The 20,983-nt window shown below is 41.3% G+C and overlaps 1 protein-coding gene across 1 annotated transcript in view; it reads right to left on the bottom strand.

Annotated features, from left to right (window-relative positions):
- Positions 1-20,983, bottom strand: part of COLGALT2 (collagen beta(1-O)galactosyltransferase 2) — a gene marked incomplete at both ends in the record, with an annotated part of 103,792 nt that overhangs the window by 16,358 nt on the left and 66,451 nt on the right. Inside the window, 3 exons of the mRNA XM_080917621.1 lie at positions 2,539-2,615; positions 8,897-9,016; positions 14,571-14,775. Coding sequence (XP_080773747.1) covers positions 2,539-2,615; positions 8,897-9,016; positions 14,571-14,775 — 402 coding nt within the window. The remainder of the gene's footprint in view (positions 1-2,538; positions 2,616-8,896; positions 9,017-14,570; positions 14,776-20,983) is intronic.

The raw sequence follows: 20,983 nt of genomic DNA, 5'->3' as shown, positions 1-20,983 counted from the left end.
AAAAACTGTGCATATTGGTTTATAAGAGAGTTGGCTTCATGTTATGAGACTCGTGAAGACTGAGTAATCAGGCGGAGGCCCAGACTATACTTCACGGAGCCTTGGCAGTGGTCACTGAATATAATCTTAAATGTATGCTTTAGCACGATCAGAAGTTATATTAACCAGGCTTCCAATCCTGCAAGATATTCTCATCTGGGAGCAACAGAAGGCTCTTTGCAGCATCTCCAGTGATGCTGGGCCGGGAAGGCACTCAGCAGGATTTGATTACCTCTTGGTTTACTTAATTGGATAGTTATTAACAAAACAAAAGAAAACCCACCATAACTTCTGTGTGACATATATTTGGGACTTTATAGTTTAAGAGTGTGTTGTCTTCTTTCATGCTTAAGTTTCTCTGCCTTTAGAATCCTAACTGTCAAGGGCTATGTTCCATTCCCAGGCATAGGAAGGAAACAGCATATCCGCCATGCATCCACAGAGCCATCTGAGGTCACCCAAGGAGACAAAGCAAAATAAAACAAAATACACAGAGAAGCATCCAAAAAGTCCCCTGCCAACCTGAGGCCTCCAGTCGAGGAAGCTTTTAGTAAATAATAGTCCCTTCCTGGGCCCTGCCAGGGCCAGGGCAGTAAACTCAGTAGCCATGAAGGGAAAACATAGACGGCTTGCTCACACTTAGTAAACAGAGCAAAGAGTCGAGCGCCAAATACAGCCAGACGCTAGCAACCAGGTCACACAGTACTGGAGGGCAGAAAAGACCTCTGACACCTCTTTTCCACATCCCATGTCTGCTGCAGACAGAGAGATGATTATCCTGGGCTGTGGAAAGTGGAGTCCCGGCCTGCCTCACTTTCTAGGGCTGGCCCAACTAACACCACGTCCTGCCCAAGGTGGAGCAAGAAGGTCTTGGTTTTGTTTCATCTGCTGTGATTTGGTCCTTACAGAAGTGTGATGCTGGGGGGAAGAGAGGGAGGAAGATACTGAAAGACACTTGGGCTCTCTTTCCTAGAAAATTAAGAGAGGCCAGAGCCCCTGGGAAGAACTGTGCTCAGTAAGAGGCCGCTGTGTGGGAAGTACACCCCCCCACATTGTGCTGCTTGTCAGCCCACCCTGGTGGCATCGGTCAGTTTTAAAAACTATTTCCTATTTTTGGTAAATAGAAATAGACTTAATAAGGGTCTATTTATACTTTGCTACATTTAAATTCATCTCTTCCTTTCCTGCCTTCCATGAAAATGGCACAATCGCTGTCTGATATTCATGAAACATTCATTTCTTATGTTTGGAAGTCTAGCTTCAAGTCAGTTTTGTAGCAGAGATCCCACTTCCTAGTTCTATTAGCTCCTCGAGATAAACATGATTTGGGGACACAGATGCTCATGTTTCAATGTGATAAGGCGTTTTCTTCCAAAAAGCAGACTGAGCTCAAAGCACAATGCTTGGCTTAAATCCAGAACTCCTGGAAGAATCCTGTCAGAGTTTGTGGACTCCAGGCAGGCCACAGCTCCAGACCACAAAACTCCTCAGCACTGACCAGCAACCACATAAAGGGCACAGACTCACAAATCTGGCCCTGGCAACCATTTGTTTTACACACTACCAAGAAAAGCACCCCTTCTGTTACCTTCTTCTTTTTCTTCCTTCTTCTTTTCCTTCCTACCCTCTTTTCTTTTTCCTCAACTTTCTCCTTCCTTTTCTTCCTCTCTTCCTCCCTTTCTTTCTTCCCTTCTCCCTCCTCCCTCTCTCCCTTCTTTCCTCCCTTTCCTATACCCCATCTCTTTCTCCCTTCCCCTCTTCCTCCCTCCTTCCCCCTCTTCCTCCCTCCCTCTCCCTCTGTCCCCCTCTCTCTCTTCCCCTCCCCTATTATTGTGCTAGGAATTGAATCCAGGGCTTCACTTATCTGGAGACTGTACTACTGAGCTGAGAGCTCACCCCTGCTTTGTTATTTATATACTGTATGGTAGATATGACCCTAGGGAAACTACTACAAAGTTTCTGCCTGCAGAAAGACAGAATTTTAGAACATGTTTTTCTCTTTGTTAGTCCTTTCAACTCTGCCTTCCAACCTTTTTCCATGGGAGAAAAGCAGAAAGTAAACAAAACATAGAATATACTTGAATAGTTTCCATCCACTCAACTATAGCAGAATTAAGTTAACGCCCCCCAGAACCTAAAATATATTCTTCTTACCTTACCCTTGCACTTCAATAAAAAGTCTCTAAAATATATAGCAAATTTACATCAATTGTCAAATAATTCTTTCTGATTCAATTTTCTATGATTCTCCTTTGTAAAGACCAGAAAACAGAATGACAACAAACCCCACGTCCTCAGGGTCTTGCCCAAGCTTGCCTGCTTGCACTCAGACAGATGTTCTGTCTTCTGTTCCAGCATAAACACAGAGGTCTCTGTACACATGTGCATATTAACACACACAAGTGGACATAAGGGCAAATGCACACACAGAGAGACAGAGGAATAGAGGTTGGGGGGAGGGAGAGGGAAAAGGAGAGGGAGAGAGAGAGACTTTCCTACCTCATCAAATCCCATCTTGTCTGGATACTTAGGGACAACTGATACAAACTGGGAAGGCTCCATTGGAGGACGGTCAACTGGAAAACAGAAGAAACAGAGTGCTTTATTAGAGAAAGGGCCAGGGAATAGAATTCCACCACCATTCTGGTCTTTAGGACTGAGAACCATGGTTGACAACAAGGGCAGGGGATAACTGAAGATAGTGGGGGCAGGTAGTCTAGGGTGATGGTTGAGAAAAGGCTCAGGAGTCAGACCTGGGAATCCATCCCTTGATCTAGAAGGCCTTGGAGATCTATGTATTTATATATAAGTTTAAGATAATACATGTATCTCTCAGTGTACTGTAAGAGTTGGGTGAGACCTGTGTACAAATCCATTCAGTATATTAGCAGAGTAAATACTTACACCTCTTACCTACTGTGATCTGTAGGACAAGAACTTGTGAAACATAGTATTTTCCCTTGAAGAATGGTATTTTCTACTCTTTAAAACCTTCCAAAGTCTGGACCACTTTTATCCTATTTAAATAGGCTGTAGATGTGTGAAATTTCCATTTTAACCCCAGCTTAGCTCTAACCCTGGTTCACATCTCATAACTTAGTAAAAAAATAAGAAAGATTTCAGGTGGGAGGGACATTGTGTCAGGTAACACATTTTTACAAGTTACTTCAGTGCTTTAAAAAAGCCATCTTTATGTGCTATATACTCTCATACTTGGGAATATTTTTGCTAAATAACTTGAGAAGGCCTTGAAGGTTTATTTGTCTCATATAAATGCAAGAATTAATTTGATTTCCCTTCATGTGATAAGATGACAAATTCTTTAAGTAAGATCTGGTTGCTGACGTGCTTACAGAACTAGCAGTGAGGTTGGGGAGGTATCTTAGTTCAGTGCTACACAGGCATGAAGACCTAAGTTCGCCTATGTAAATTCCAGGTGTGATTGTGCACATTTGTAACTCCTGAGGCAGAGTGAGAGAGACAGATAGATACCCAGAACGTATTGGCTAGCCAGTTCAGCCAAGCACAAGCTCTGATTTTAGTATGAAATGCTGTGGACAGCAATAAATGACACACAATATCAACTTCTAGCTTCCACATGTAGGGGCACACATATGCACGGGCATTTATATGCCACATGTAGGTGCACACATATCCATGGGATGCATATACCACATACACACGGAGATACCTACAGTCATGCAAACAGAACCGATAGTGTAGTTTCTCTTGAATTAAAGCATTCTATCCAGGATTCTCTCTTGGGACACAGGAAGTAAGCAACAATTTCACAAGTCTCAGGAAATTCCTAAAACTAGCAATCACTTTATCAAGATTCAATCTCTTGGCAATCTTCTCTCACAGGAAGCATATGTCCAAATTCTCCATATATCTCAATGTACTAAAGCAGTTAGGATCTTATTGTTATGACTGATGTCTACTCTGCTCAAAGTCCTTACCTTGTTTACCACACTAGCCATTCCCTAGTAAACATTCTTAGGTTTCTACCGTTGGCATTTGTTTTACAAGACCCTAATGCTGGTTATACCCAACAGAGCACTTACTCAGCATTCAAAAGACCACGGCAGGAGACACACCATACAAATGTACCATGTGAGTCACTTCAAAGTGGCAAATCATAATACCAAATTGGCAGGTGACCCCATCAGACATAGCTCCAAAGTAAATTCACTTCCCAGTGTTTCAGAAATCTGCTTTATGCCCTGAGTTTTCTGGAATCTCCAACAGATTTCTCAAGTTCATGAAAATGTGCAGAATCCAATTAGATTTTTGCTCTCCCCCAAATCCCCAAAGCCAACCACACGCACACCTCTGCTTTGTGTTTTTCTACTTGTGATGGAGACAATTCTTGTTTCTACTGAACACAACTGTTAGAGAAGTGGTGTTCAACCTTCCTAATACTGAGACTCAGAGAAGTGGTTTTCAGCCTTCCTAATACTGAGACTCAGAGAAGTGGTTTTCAACCTTCCTAATACTGAGACTCAGAGAAGTGGTTTTCAGCCTTCCTAATATTGAGACTCAATTTCATGGTTAGGGGTCATGCTGTGGCGACCCCCAGCCATAAAACCATTCCACTGCTACTTCATAACTGTAATGTTCTACTCATGAATCTTAATGTAAGTGTCTAAAGATACCTGCTATGCGATCCCCCAGTAGGTCACAGCCACAGGTTGAGAACTTCTGTTTTACACTATTGACCTAGGTTATGGCAACTACTGTGCTCCCAAGACTTTCAGTCTTACAGATAGATTCTGTTCCAAACTATCAAGTTCCCTTTATCTGGGATCCTTTCCATCAGCACACAGATGTACTGCAGGGCTCCGAGGCAAATGAGCAACACTAAGAAACCAAGTCAAAACAAATCCAAATAAAATAAACCACTCCCAGCAGCTCTGCCCTTTTCATTATTCCACCCGCCGTCAGAATTTCATTTTCTCTTCTCTTTGGGCCATTCTACTAATTTCCGCGTCTCTTTGGTCCATTCAGTCAGGTTGTGTCCCTATCATTGTATCAAAGTACTTCTTATCCAAATCGGTAACAGACTCTGTTTCTCTTCCTCAGGTCCTCTCTTGACAGGTCTCGCTCTGTAGTCTAGATTACTCTGGAACTTGCTCAGTCATGCAGGCTGGCATGAAGCTCTAGAGGCTGCTCTCTCAGCCTCCTGAGTGATAGCGTTACAGGTGTGAGTCGCCATAGCTGTACAGAGTTCTATCCTAACATTACCGAGCATCGTTGTTTTCGTCCTCATTTTATTTAGCTTCCCAACATCATTTGGCTCTTTCTTGAAACATAACTCCCTTTTCCTTCCCAGCTTTTTTGGCTGTTAGTCTGCTCTGGAGATCTGTCCTCCTTTATTTCAGTGCATGAGGTCACATTGTTCCTTGGCTTCAAATACCCTTTTGGTATTGTGAGTCTTAAATGTCTTTCTCCATGGAATCTCTTCCCTGAATCCATAGATTTTTATATCTGCTTATCCCCTTGCCTCTCTATTCACAACGGGAATAAATACTTCAAGCATGCATGATGGAGTGAAGCCTTTTTTGACTCAGTCAGTTGAATGGACAGAAATGCTAGAGTCATTCTTAATTTCCCCTTTGCTTCATGGGTTGCCTCCAAGCTCCTATAAATACACTGGACTCTGTCATTAAAATGTACCTTAAGCCTGTCTGTTTCTCATCACCTTCTTGCTACAGCTCAAACTTCAACCACCAACATCTCTTAACATGAGCTGTGTATGAATTGCTTATACCCTAACACCCTTACCACAGCATGAGTGATCTTTTAAAACACATAAATCACATCACACCACCTTATGGGCTCACGTTGCTCTTAGGGTAAAATCTAAATTCCTTGTAAAGGCCAGTGTGTTCTGCATTCATGTGAGACTTCATTTCCCTCTATGCAGCTTCTCGTTTCTCACCACGTTGGCCTTTATATATTGTTCTTTCTGCTTGGAATCTGTCCCCCAAAGATTCATGGAACTGCTTCCTTAATATATTACCTATATTTCTTCTAAAATATAAATTCATGGTGGCAAAGTCTTGCTTTATTGCTCCATTGCTGTAATCCATTATTACAGGGAATTATGCACTGTGCATGTGCTGAGTTTATACCCTGATCCTTTGTTTTTATTATTAAAACCTTCATTGTTTTCTTAGTCTACTTTGTCTGGACTGTCCAATTAAAGATCACTTTATTCAAGAGACTTCAACCTCTCAGGTTTGAGTTTCTTCTAATGTTTTAGCCCACTTTCTTCAGGATGGAAGTTATTTGTCTGTGTGTCTCCTTCCTCATCCCGTGATGTGCTGACTACATCGGCACTCACGTTTGAGCTTCTCACTTCTGTCCAACAGCGGCTGAACATGCTCAGGGCTATATGTGAGCACACAGGCCACAGTAACCTCTCTCTGTTCTAAATTCCTGTTGCTTCTGCATCTGCTTGGTTCACAGCGCAATGTATTTTTAGTGTCTTTTAAATATTAGTTCCAACTCCTCAGTTAAACTGTGATCCTCTGAAAATTGAAGGTTGGCTATAAAGATGTTTTGACTTCCTTTGTGAAGTGACATATATCACAGGTATGAATCCCACATCTGCTCAATAAAAGTGACATGTTTTAATGCTTCAGTCATTTCCCAACAATGCTGCCAGTAGCTAATTTCGACTGCCTATAGAAATCCAGATCTTGGGTAGTTTAATATCTCATTCACCTCTATTTAGAGAGGTTACAGCGCTGATTTCATCATTACCAGTATTTTATCCTTTCTACATGGGATTCAGTCCACATTTTTGCATTATAACCCTCAACCCTTTTTCTCTAAAGGAACAAGTCATTGAGACCAGAGGAGAGGTCTGAGTGAAAACCCCCATGAGTTTATTTATAGACTCACTGAGTGGCCTGTAATTTCCAGTTGGCTTAGTATTTCAATTACGTCCTGTGCTGTAAAGCTGAAGATAGCAACGCTTAACTGAGCCATTATCAGAAACAATAAATGCAAGGATTAAATCAAGTACTCTACATACATTGAGTGGCCATGCGTCGGGTGAGCAGAGCGAAAGTTAGAACTCATAGGATCTTCTCAAATGAAGTCTACCTGGCTAGAGAAAGAACTGTGCATAAACTATATCATTAAGATCGCTACTGACCACATGTAGGAGAGCATTTCCCATGCAGGTATATGAGCACAAGGTCCGGTCGGTCACTCTGTGAGCTGCCATGTGCCTGGGAGTCAAGCCGTCCAATGGCAATAATAAGGGTTATCATTTTTATAAAGAGTATGATGGAGTCATAATAATTGTCACAGTTCAATTCATATTTTATAAGGCTGATTATATGCATGTAATTGTCACACTATTATTTTATGAAGCTGATTATATATGTAATATATGATTGCCATACTTTGTTATGTACGCATATATAATTGTCACACTTCATTATGTGTGTGGACATATAACTGTCACTTTATTATTTTATTATTAAGCTGATTATATACACATCATTCATCACTCTTGGTTCTTCAAAGTTAGTTATCCTTCACTTTACAAGAAAGAACAAAATCAAAACTAAAGTGATTCTCTCCTCATAGGTGACAAAGCCTGGTTTCAAGATGACTTTTAGTGCTCCAAGTTCAGTTCCCTTGACAATATGGTCTCCATTAACCTTATTAATTTTTTCAATGTCTGATCGTACATTCAGGAAACATTCCATATGCCAAGCACTATGTGAAGTGTTTGAGACACAAGACAATAAAATAACCTCGTCCCCAAGGTCTGAGACAAGTGAACAGAGACAGAAACAGCACCTATGTGCTACTGGGGTGACGGCCTCACTCTCTGTTGCTTCCTACCCACCTCCACTGTGATGAGATGCAGAAAAGATTTCCCGTGGGATGCTGCTAGCAGTACACTCTCCAGAATTGATGGGTCAGTTAGTTTTTCTTCTTTGGCCACCAGTAAGTTTAGCTACTGATAATTAAACACATCAATTCCAAAACCGAGCTAGACTCAGTGCCAATGGCAACCCAGTGTTTGAGGCAACAGGATTTGCAGGTGCCACGTTTGATTCAAAACTTAATCAGCCATTAGTAGAATAATAGACTCACCTATATTTGAATTTCTTCAGCGTTATTTTGGGAATAATAATTCCCCATCATGGAGTTATTGTGATGATTACTGAGTGTCTAAAAATTATTCAGCACTGTATATGTTACATCATAAGCTATTGTTAAGTTAAAGTTATAATTGCTATTCTTGTGTTAGTACACATACACACACACACACATGCACAAGCACACATATGTGCACTCCCACAGGCCCAGAGTTATATAATTAGAAAGTAGCAAAGATAAGATTTAAATACATTTTTCATAGCACTATTATAGCAGTTACTGCATTATAGAACAAATATTTACTCATGAACCTAGCTATCTACCAAAATAGGAAGTTCCCTGAGAACAATGACCTCATCATATTTGGGGTTGGTTTTGTTTGTTTGTCTTTGAAATAGGGTTTCTCTCTGTAAACCTGGCTGTTCTGGCAATTTCTCTCTAGACCAGGCTGACCTTGAACTCAGTGAGTGCCTGCCTCTGCCTCCTGAGGGCTGAGATTAAAGGTGTGCACCACCACTGCCAAGCTGACCTTGTCATATCTGTATCTTTTATATCTCATGGAAAATTTTAAGAATTCAAGGGCAAATGAATGTTTGAACCTCAGCCAGGACAGAATGATAACCATGAAATGTCAGTCTGAGAAGCAGAGAACTAGGGCTGACCACGGCTGGTCACAGTTGGCCTGGTCACACGAGCTAGGCACTGTTGCCCAGGTTGTTGGGTCACTCACTCATTGCTTCTATCTGCACATGGATGAGGTTCTCAATGTCCTCCTGCAGCGTCTGGTGGGGCTTCAGAGGGATGGGCAGATAGCCATAGTGTTCTTTGTTGCACAGGTACATCTGGATGCCTGGAGAGGTGAAAAAATAGAGTCAACCAATCAAAAAACACACTTCGTGAGAGAGGGAGGCTCCCTGGGATTGACAGGAATCCATTTGGCTTGACTGGGGAGTTCTCTATAGAGCTTTACAATATTCTTTTATTAAAATACTGAAATTGAATGGGGGGTGCTCTTAAAAACCTTTGGCCATTCTTCAGACCAGAGGAAATTGGTTTTTCTTTCTGAAGAAAAACAACACATTTGTGGCCTGAAATGGACACTGTAAAGGCATGAAGCAATCCGACAGGAAGAAGAAATTCCCATTCCAGAGAGCAGAATGGGTCACTCTAATCCACAGGCAGGAAATAAAAAGAGAACAAGGAATGAAATCCATATTTGATATGAAAGCATGCAGGGAGAGCCTATAAGGCTGACAGATTATTAAGGCCAAAGCCAAGTCCATGAAAAACAAAATATTTAAAAAAATACAGAGGAAATTTGTCATTTCCCATGATTTCTCTTGGTTTTATTATTATTTTGTCCTGTGCTGGCATGGATTTAGAATGAACAAAAATTTCAAGAATAAATTAGTAATGACTAAAAAAGGCATTCCTTTTAAAACTTATTAAGCACATATAGCATGGGCAGTAATGTCTGACTTCTGTTGTATTCAGGATTAGTATCCACAGTCCCACCAGTGAGCTGGGAGAACTATAAAGCATCTCTGTTCAGCCAGACAGCTAAGAATGAAGACTCAAGTTGGCCTCATACAGTCCCAGCCACGGACCCAGCTTCCTTAGTTGCAAGGACAAACCTGCCAAACTCTGGACCATGCACTAAAGTCTCTGGTTTGTTAATTGCTACAACCATCAGTGTTTTCCTGAGGAAATTATCTACATAGTGACATCTTTATTGGGGGCAGATGAAATTTCCAGCAGTCAGCTGTAACACCTGCCAAGCCAAGTGAAGCTGTCTTAGGGCATTAACAGAGAAGAACAAGGAGAGAAAAGGGCCTTTGTCTTCCACCTTTACTGATCCTGGCTGGTCTCACCAGGTACTGTCACCTCCTCTGACTTGTTTAAGTGAATACACTAGTGCTATTTGCTCATGTGACTACTTCTGAGGATACAAACCAGAATGTGACTTTTTACAAAGTTGTAATGAGCTAAGAATGTGGAAGAAAATGACAATGTTTACATTGCCTCTCTAGGCTTCTTGGACAACCCTCTTACCATTTAACTTCCCAAGGCTTTTATTTAAAGTTGATATGATAATTAGCCAAACTATCCATCAGGTGAGCAGGTATAAGAAAGGCAATCTCAAATGTGAAATGCAAATTTGTAGGACATTTACCCCCTATCACACTTTCTCAGAAAGTTAGTACGAGATGAAGAGAAACACAAGGAAGAGGAGACGAGTAAGAGGGAGTATTGTCATGCACAAGAGAGACTTAAGCCACAAGAAAGATGATGTACAACAGAAGCAAACTTAGTCCCAAGTGGATTGCGGGGAAGCTCAGAGATCACAGTTCTTTAGATTTCAAGAGAGACATTTTGGAATTGTCTAACATGCAAAAGTGGAGAGCTAATAATTCTGAACACTCTAGGAGGATTTGAGAAAATAAATAATTAGCTTTCAATTGTATTAGTGATATCTATTTTATACACATGCTCACAAAATACACACATATTCACACAGAATTACTAAGTTTAATAAATAAAAAAATTAGAGTATAATAAAAATGGCTTCTCTTGGTGTTTTAGAATCATGATTTTAATAAAAACCTGAAGGTCTTTTAAAAATATTTAATTAATTAGTTGTGTGTACTTGTGAAGGCCCACATGTATGTCCATCTACTGCATGGTGCTCAAGGAGGACAGAAGAAGACACAAGACCTTTTAGAACTAAAGGTACACAGTTGCGAGTTACCATGTGGCTGTCGGGAACCAAATCCAAGTCCTCTGCAGAAACACCACATGTTCTTAATAACTGAACTGTTTATCCACCCGCAATACCCAGCATATTAGATAACATCAACAGGACAAGGTGATAGGAAGAATGTATTTCCACATACCTGGCCAAAGGAATGAGCTAACTTACTATCTTCTACAATGAAGAGTTGATTTTGGAGAGGAAATATAAGGCAAAGAAAAGATAGCAAGAAAGAAAAGAGGAGTGCATGTGACTTAGAAACAAAGATACTAATGCAATGCTGCTGTACCCATCTTCAGGAGTGATAAATTGAGAGCATTCATTTTAATAATTCTTAGGTCACTGGAGTCTTTCAACTTATGTGCATGGATAATATGATAAAAAATAGGGAGCTGCATTGATAATTACACCAAGTCTCTGAGAATATCTTGTGACAACAGTTTCTGGTGAGTCTCTGGGAAAGAGAGGCCAGTGTTACAAGGGAAGTGTTTCCCGAGTTCACATACACATGAATCACAAAAATTGATAAATAATCCCTGTGATGAGACAGCAGACATGGGCTGTGACTGGTCCAGGGCCACATAGTAAGTTATTAGTACCAAATCTCTGTCCCCGAGGGACAGTTCCAATTTCTCTCTCCACCTGAAGCTTACAGCTTAGTCTCAAGGCTGTTAGTTCCTGGGACTGCCATCCCTGCCCTGGGATCTGCCTGCCCATCACTCACATTTCTTCTTTGGTTCACAGTGGATGAATTCTTTGGAAGATTCCTGGCTAGTACAAAAGAGGGTTCCTGTGGCCATGATACGAAACCATGATCACTAGCTATATGGGAGGAGATGAGCTCTTGTTCTTATCCTCATTTTTGCCATGGAGACTCTTCTATGACCATCTGCTCTCTATTCTGGTTAGATGCCTTACCCAAACCCTGGGAATGCATCATCTTACCATTCACCTTTGCCAAAGTCTATAATCTGAAATGCAGGGTTAAGGTTTGTGGTCCCAAGGTCCTGCCTAATACAGAGAGACACCTTGATTTTTTTTGGCACATTTGAAAAATGATGTTCTGATGAACAATACACATCCAGAGAACATCAGAACTCTGAAAACAAAAGAACTACAGCTATTTTTTCACCCAAGGTTCTCTCGAAGTAGAGGCAAGTGCTTTTCTTTGGACCTAAGGAGGAAAGAAAAAGCCTCAAGATGTGTCATGGACTAGGTGGTTCCTGGGTTGATTTACACCCAGCTCCCAGACAGTAGCCTTCTGCCGTTCTCTCCTGCCCTGTGCGTAGTCAGCACTACTCTGGCCCTTGGCGTTCATAGCTCTCAAAAACTTATTATTTCCACAGCTGATGATCTGAACTCCCCAACAAATATAGAGTCCAACATAATGCTGGGCATAATTGTACGGCCTCTTTCCTTTTCTGCTTCTTGTTTCCCTCAAATGATTTGCGAACAGCCTAGGGCTTCTATATCTGCTTTTAATGTCTCGTAAATATGTCTGGGAAGCCTGACAAATAATGCGTAAATCTGTGGTGAACAGGCCATGCAAACAGCAAAGTTGAAGAGTTCCAGCATAGCCTGCCTTCTAGGCCTAACATCCGTGTGTTAGTTTAAAATAGATATATCATCATTTAATTCCTGGGTCACAAAGATGCCTCGTGCAATGGGTGTAAAGGAGCTCTCTGTTAGGCACTGAGTAGCACCATAATCATCAATAGCTTAGTTTCTTAGAACATCTTTTTTTCAGAATCTGAACCAAGGCTTGGCAGAACTTGCTGAAACAGGAAGGTCCCACTTCTGTTTCTAACCCTGGAGATGTCACAGCAAATTACACATCGAGCTTCAATTAACATGGACACGTGGACAATCGTGCAACTTTCCAGACCATATGAGGAGCGCCCGCCCTTTCCTTAACATAAGACCTCTAAGTGCCTGCCTGTGTCTGGCCAAATAGTCTAAATTATTCTACCAAACATGGACACCAGCCTTACTATTTCTCCAAAAATAGTCTCCTTCTTTTCAAAAGTACACACATCAGGGAGCAGGACATCTATGACTTTATGTGTGTATTGCTTGGATTTGGTATCAATACTCTCGTCTTCTCGCAATCTCTCCACCTGTCAGGGAGAGTGGCAAAATTGTTTTCATCATAACATAAGCACCAATAGTTCACCATCTTCTTGGTTTATAAACTCATTTTGTTAGAGATGAAATGATTCAGTGCTAATATACCCAATGGCTGTCAGGAGGTCCTGGGGTACTTAAGACAGCTTGTCTTAGTAACATCATGAATCTTCCTAACCTGTTTTTGTGAATTAGTTCTCCCTGAGGGAATAGGGGGAAGAAAAGAGAAAAAACAAAAAAACCAAACCAAACCAAAACCCCTCTCCTTCCTACTGATGTAGCTTTGTCAAGAAGCTCACAAAACCCAGTGCCAATGATTTTCTAGTGACTCACCAGGCACCTAAGTCTGGCTTTGTCTCTTCTTCCACAGAGATGGAGGCTGAGATCACTGATTACCTCCAATATCTGCTCTCAAGAGTGAGAGAGTTGGTCATAAAAATTACAGCACAGAATACCAATGACATCCTGAGCTGTACCAGTTAGGAAGAGACCTCTTGCTAAGTTCTGGCTAAAGGGGAGTAGCAGTAAATATTTAACTGAATCTGGCTTATCTCTTTATCAGCCCCCACAGTCTCACTTTGTGGGTGCTGTTTAATATGGAGCCAGGTTCACAGACTCTGTTACTCAGATTGCATGACGCCCCCTCCACATGATTCCCTTCCCAAGCGGTTCACTTCACCTGTCCTACTTTCTCCTGCCTGGGTGGAATTACCTCCCCGGCGTCTTCTCTCCTCCACTGCCAAACACAAACATCACTTTGAGCCCAGTAACTTTTCAAACGGGTTTATATAGTAGATTCTCAATCCACAAACCCTCTACACAATAAGATTACTTAAAATGCACATCTATATGAGATAGAAGATCTATAGAATTCCGTAAAATATTCCTATCTACCTATTGCCAGGTATGGCCACCAGGATGCAGGTCTATTTTCTCTGGCTCCATCTTGATTTCTCTTTTTTACTCTCTCTCTCTCTCTCCCTCTTCCAATTTCCTCCCCTTTCTCCGCTTACCTCTCCCTGTCAAATCATGTTATGCCTTAACATAAATCTACAAAGGGCACATGCATAGAAGTGCTAAGTTCAATTTCTGGATGGACTGGACTCTTACCAGGGCATAGTCCTACAACTCAGTGTCTACCTGAATGAAGGGTGAAGCCTGGAGGTTTTACCAGTGTTGTTCTAGGTTCCATTTTAATAAGAGAATTCTTGTAATTAATAACAACAATGCCATTAGTTCTGGAGAGACAGTGAGATTTCTCAAGGCCCCTATTATCCTTGTCTTTTTCATTAACTTAGATCCTCACCAAACAGGACTGGAGTCCTGTGTGGTGGCCAGCCCCCCCCCCCCCCCGCTCTTGAGATCTTTGGTGCTTAGGGACAGCAACACAGAGGACCTGGCATGGTTACTACAAACAATCCATCACAGCTAACAATTGAGGTAGGTGTGTTTTTAACTATGCACAGGACACAGAAGTATGTTGTTTGTGGTGTTTCTATGGCAGCTCATAGCCAAGCACCAACGATACCTGCTTGCCTGCAGGAGAAGGCGAAAACGATGATGTCATCAAAGGTCCAGGTGTAGTCCTGGTGTGGAGGGTAGAAAGCCAGCTTGTCAGAGGCCTCTTTCCTGAGGTCAATCAAGAAGGTGGAATGGACCATGGGGACAGGGAAGCAGCCCATCCTCTTCCACTCTCTAATCTGAAGGTAGTCTGGGGTCCGCTTATAGAAACCCTGGAAAAGAGCAAGTAGACAAACTGTGTCTTTCCGTCTGAAGGCATCACTGTCCAGGCATCACAGGGCAATGGAAATCTCCAGTGTTGCCATTTCATTACCGTGAACTACAAATTTCTAAATGAGCTCATTAAATTAATGTGCACTTAAAACATAGAGGGTTTTAACTTTGGGAACCATTTTATTTCATTTCTGTTGATTTAATACTTTCACAGTGTATAGTGGATATTGACTTGTAATTAAATACGTAGGACTAATATTAACAAAGAGGAGCCAGAGCAGGCCAGTATGGACGCATGTTCTGGTCCAGGCTATCTGAGTTCAAGCCTTTCTTCAGCTTCTTATTGTTTATAGGTTTCTCACCTGACCTGACCTTGCTAAGTCTCTTTCCTGAGCTCTGAAAAAAAAGAGACTATATTACCTACCACAGAGGTTTTTCTCATATAATTAAGTAAAATGAAACTACTTGGAGTAATGTCTAGCATCAAGAAAGCATCACCCAGTACTGGCTAGCAATAAAATGTCTATGTTACATTGGTTGCCATTTTTGAAACATACATTATTTTTATATATACACCCCAGTCTTTTTCTCAGAGCTCTGCACTTTTGGGGGATCCCCACTTTAACACTTCCTCTGTAGTGAGAGCACAGTTTAATCCTCTGTTTTTGTGGTTTTTGATAGCATTGGTGTGACTCTACTTGTTTCCCATTCGAACTTAATTGTCCATTCAACAAACACTCATGGAGCACCTGCTGTGGTTGAGATAAATGATGGAGAATTAATAGATGATATGGCACAGGCTTAGCCCATGTGAGGTGCAGAATTTTTAGAGGACCTCTACTCCATCGGTACTAGTCATAAAGACCATGAAAAAAAATCCAATATACCTTAAAATATGTAGAAGCTTTGAAAGGCATTTTATTATTTTTTAATATTCATTTATTTTATAATGTAAGTACACTGTAGCTGTCTTCAGACACACCGGAAGAGGGCATCAGATCCCTTTACAGATGGCTGTGAGCCACCATGTGGTTGCTGGGAATTGAACTCAGGACCTCTGGAAGAGCAGTCGATGCTCTTAACCGCTGAGCCATCTCTCCAGCCCTTGAAAATATTTTAAAAACATACCATAGGAGATGCAGGCTCAGGGGGACAACTGGAAAGTTTCACAAGACTACTGTGAGCACACAGTGCTCACTAGGCACTCAAGGCTCTAAGTATTTAAGTATGCCTACTTGTTCATGGCACGTTTCTGGCTGTGATATCTTCATCACGCATCAGGTACCACACCTTTGTCTACTTCTGTGATATACCAAAGGTATTTCAGGGTATAGAACAGTTCAGCTGACTACTAAACCCAACACCCCCTACAATAAGGGCCACAAACTGGAACTTGGAAGATTTGAATATATGATGGTTTGTATATGCTCTGCCCAGGGAGTAGCACTTTTAGGTGTGGCCCTGTTGGAGTAGGTGTGTTATTGTGGATGTGGACTTTAAGACCCTCATCCTAGCTGCCTGGAAGCCAGAATCTGCTAGCAGCCTTCAGATAATGATGTAGAACTCTCAGCTCCCCCTGCACCATGCCTGCCAAGACGCTGTCATACTTCTGCCTTGATGGTAATGGTCTACACCTCTGAACCTGTAAACCAGCCCCAATTAAATGTTTTTTATAAGAGTTGCCTTGGTCATGGTATCTGTTCACAGCAGTAAAACCTTAAATAAGACAGAGTCTTAGATTTGTCTTAATTAACCTTAGATTCACCACCTGCCAGCTATGGGATCTCTATGAGAGTTCTTTCATGGATGAGTGTATGTGTGTGTGGTTCTTCACAAGGCTACCTACAGACTGTTAGGATTAATAGGATGAGAAACTTGGAAAATTTAAGTGGCTGATGAATCATTTAGTATGCTGGGAGAGAGGATGGTAGGAAAGGAAGCAAGCATAGAGCAAAAGAGAATCAACATCTTTCACTAAGAGACGTGGACACAACAGTAGTTGTTTCTTCCAGAAGCACTGAAGTTTATTGCTAATGAGTCCGGTTCATTAGCCACACTATGCCAAGATTGCTTTGTTTTGGATGTGTTTAAAGGATCTGGAAAGTAGGCCTGCCTTGAGCATATGAAGTCACTGGCCATTTCCGTTCCTGTCCAAGTTGAAAATGGACTGGAATGGAAGAACGCCAAAACCAGATGAGAAAGGTTGTAATTGGCCCAAGTTTCAGAGAATTGAGTTTTGCTCTGAAAAATAAGTGAGCACATTTCTCCAACTTGCTTTTAATAAGGAACTAACAGAAACTTGCAGGCTGCAGTCACCAGAATGACCTCCTCCTACCCCTGTTGCTGGTGGCAAAGCAGAACTCACCAGCAACAAGCCTCAAGTGGCCCTGCCTAGTAGAACATTGCAGATGGTTAATGGAGAGTTTATTCTAACTTAATATTATGTTTTCTCCCAAGAAATGGAATAAACTGTCTACATATCAACGTGTCAAGTCCTCAGTCAGCTAGATGGTAGGAATTATTCAAACTTCTTAGGACCAAGAAATAGAGTCACAATCAGGAATCTCTGGTCTAGTGCTCGTGCTATGTTGGGGCCACTGGTTACTGCATTCACGGGAGTCTGGCAAGCCACTTTAGATGTTGGCAGATTAAAATGTGTAAAAGCAAAGTCATGTTAACACTCCTCTGGTGAGAACCTGGTTTTTGGGACAAGGCTTTATAATGTAGTTTAAACTAGCGTTGAACTCTTGTTCTCTGTTTCTGTTCTGATTGAGACTAATTTCATGTAGCTTATACTCTGACTTCCTTAAGCAGTTGAGAATGACCATGAGTTACTGACCCTCTTCCTCTGCTTTCCAAATTCTGGGATTTATAAACATGCACCATTGTGCTCTCTGGCCTTGAATCAAACTCTGTCTATCTCTCTCTGTGTTTCTCTCTCTGTGTTTCTCTCTCTGTCTCTCTTTGTCTCTGTCTCTCTCTGTGTGTCTGTGTCTCTCTGTCTCTCTCTCTCTCTCTCTCTCTGTGTGTGTGTGTGTGTGTGTGTGAATGTGTGCACGTATGCATGTGTGTCTGTATAGTACAATAGTTTCCCCTGAGATTGAAAAATTCTAGTCTGCAGGGAAGCTTCTTAAGCCGGAAGGGGAAAAAACTCAAAATATCTTCAGGAAGTCCCTGAAACTGATCAGAATCACTAGGTACCTCCATGCCAGAGTAGGCAATAATTCTGCTAGGAGTCATTCTCCAACTAGCCAAGCTGCAGAGAATTCTCTCAAAAGTCAAGACAAGCTGGGAAGAGGATTTTGAGACTAAACCAGCTGCCTGGGAGAAGCAGAATCCCAACCTCACAAGCTGCCTGGTAGAGGTGGTTTAGATCAACTGAGACATTTAGAAGGGACACTCTCTAACCTGTTGAGCTACTTGCAGGCTGTGCAGTGTGGTACAGGTTCCCAGCTTTTGTGAATGCTCACCAAGGCTGGGGTGGGCTTTGGTGATGCAGCTGCCTTTGAGTCACCTCTGTTCCTGTAACTAACCCCTCACCTAAATTCCTGTAAGAAATCCCAATAAAATTTATGGTTTATCAAGTTGAGATTTAGCTGGATTTGTACATTGGTTTGTCACAGGCTCTGTATTTGGGGTGAGTAGATATATGTGTAACATCTCCCCCAGGAACGTCTTGTCATGCAACACGTGTCTGGTTACACCTATGAACGCACATGGAGGGCAGGAGGACTCTTGCCAACTCAAGTGTGCTGGGAATGGCTCTGCCTTCTCCCTGCCCCACTCACTCTGCCTTGATAAAAACCCTTATAATGACACTCCTAAATCTAGCTACCAAGGTCTATTCCCTTATTCGGCCAATTCCTTCTCCTGAGGCTGACCAGCTATCAAAGTATGAAAGTCCAACAATCAAAATGTCCCTTTGGTTCACCTAACTTACATGCCAAATTAAAATTAAACATCTCATCCTAATACAGAGTTTTCCATTTTACCTTTATAAACTGTCATTTGCCTATGGGCCATATGTATCTCTTCTCTATCCAGAGGCAGTCCTTTGTTCTCCAAGACATAAATCCCTCTTCTTTTTCACTCGTTCCTTTCTCCTTCTTCCTCATCTCCTGTCTCTGTCTCTTTTTCCTGTCCCTCTGAGGAAAATAAATCCCATTTGTGCTGAGAACTTCATCCTGGAGGTTCTGAGCCTATATTGTCCTTAACAGGTATCAGGCTCCACTATTCTCCCAAGACAGGTTATCTCAATGATCCTGGAGTGGGGCTGGTGACTAGCAATCTGCAGTGATGCTACTGTTTCCACTCCCAGTAGTGCTGGGGCCATAGGCACACACGGGACTGTGCCTGCTCTTTATACATGGGCAGGTCCTGTGCACATACAGGAAACATGAAGCCACTTCCCCAGCCCTACACTCTGAGCCTCTCATCCTCTTGCGTAAGTACTGGGTTACCATGCCTGCACTACTATGTATTTTTAATAAGAATCTCATCAAGTGGCTACATTGCAGCTCTTTGTATGAAAGTATTTATTTATATCATAAAAATTAGAACATTCTACCAATTAAGGTTCCCTCTGCAAAAGCAAGTTATTACGTATCCATCACACACTGGTCTTATTCCTCATCAAAAGCTTAGCCAAACATAAAGAGACAGAGTTTAGCTCACTTGCCATAAAAACAAATTTCCTCTTAATTACATTGTTTTGTCTTATAGGAATATATTATATTGGTCAGTTTAATTTATGTGTCTAATTCACTAAGAATTGAAATAAAACAGTCATTGGCATTTACTGCAACTGATAGTTAAAATTTAAGATTTTAATACAGAGAAAGAAGTGGTAGAAATTCACATTTTTTAATTTCAGTTTTTTTTTAAAGCAAGTTTCTGTGTTTGTTTTAATCATTAGAACTTTATGAAAATAAACTTGTTGATGTTTATCAAAGACCATCAAAATACATTTTGATACAGTGATTCCATTTTTCTGGTGGTTTGAATAAGAATGGCCTCCATAAACTTATTTTACAATGTTGGGTCCCCAGTTAGTGGAACTGTTAGGAAAGGATTAGGAGGTGTGACATTATTGGAGAAGGCGTGTCACTAGGGGTGGGCTTTGAGGTTTCAAAAGCCTAAGCGAGGCCCAGCCTCCCCACTCCGTCTCTGTCTCTGTATCTCTCTTTCCTCTTCTCTTCTCTCTTTTTTCTCTCTGCTTTCAATGCATGAATCATATAAATTTTCAGCTACTGTTCCAGCACCCTGTCTGCCTGGTACTATGTTCCCTCCATGATAATCATGTACTATGACTTCGAAACTATAAGCAAGCCCTTAATTAAATGCTTTCTTTTAAAAGTTGCCTTGGTCATGGTATCTGCTCATTGCAGTAGAACAGAAACTAAGACTAATACCTAATAACTTGTCTTAGTTAAGGTTTCTATTCCTGCACAAACATCATGACCAAGAGGCAAGTTGGGGAGAAAAGGGTTTATTCAGCTTACACTTCCACATTGCTGTTCATCACCAAAGGATGTCAGGACTGGAACTTAAGCAGGTCAGGAAGCAGAAGCTTATGCAGAAGCCATGGAGAGATGTTACTTACTGGCTTGCTTCCTCTGGCTTGCTCAGCCTGATTTCTTATAGAACCCAGGTCTACCAGCCCAGGGATGGCACCACCCACAATGGGCTGGGCCCTTCCCCCTTGATCACTAGTTGAGAAAATGCCTTACAGCTGGATCTCATGGAGGTATTTCCTCAACTGAGGCTCCTTTCTCTGTGATAACTCCAGCTTGTGTGAAGTTGACACAAAACCAGCTGGTACATAACTAATCCAATGAAATATCTTAAGGAGATCATGGATAGAAGCAAAAAACTGTGCACCAGTAACGATGATAATTATAATTGTTAAACATTGTTATAGACAACTTGAATGTTCAGAGTAATAGGAAGTTTGAGTAAATTACAGATAACCTTTGAGGATGACACAGTCATTAAAGAAATGCAAGTTTCTGTCTATGGTGTTGATATTGTGGTGAGATGCTTACATCTGGCTGTTAAACTTCTAAAAAATACCTTTTTGTACCTTTCTCTAATGTGTTCTTATGTTGGTATTTATTTAATCAATTAATATTATTAATCAATATTAATTAAAATTAATTCCTGAAAGGGTTAAAAGGGATAGGAACTCTGTTATACTTTAGTGGTTAA

Source organism: Micromys minutus (assembly GCF_963924665.1).
Source record: "Micromys minutus genome assembly, chromosome: 6".
Lineage (NCBI taxonomy): Eukaryota > Metazoa > Chordata > Mammalia > Rodentia > Muridae > Micromys > Micromys minutus.
This window is presented reverse-complemented; position numbering and strand designations above follow the sequence as displayed.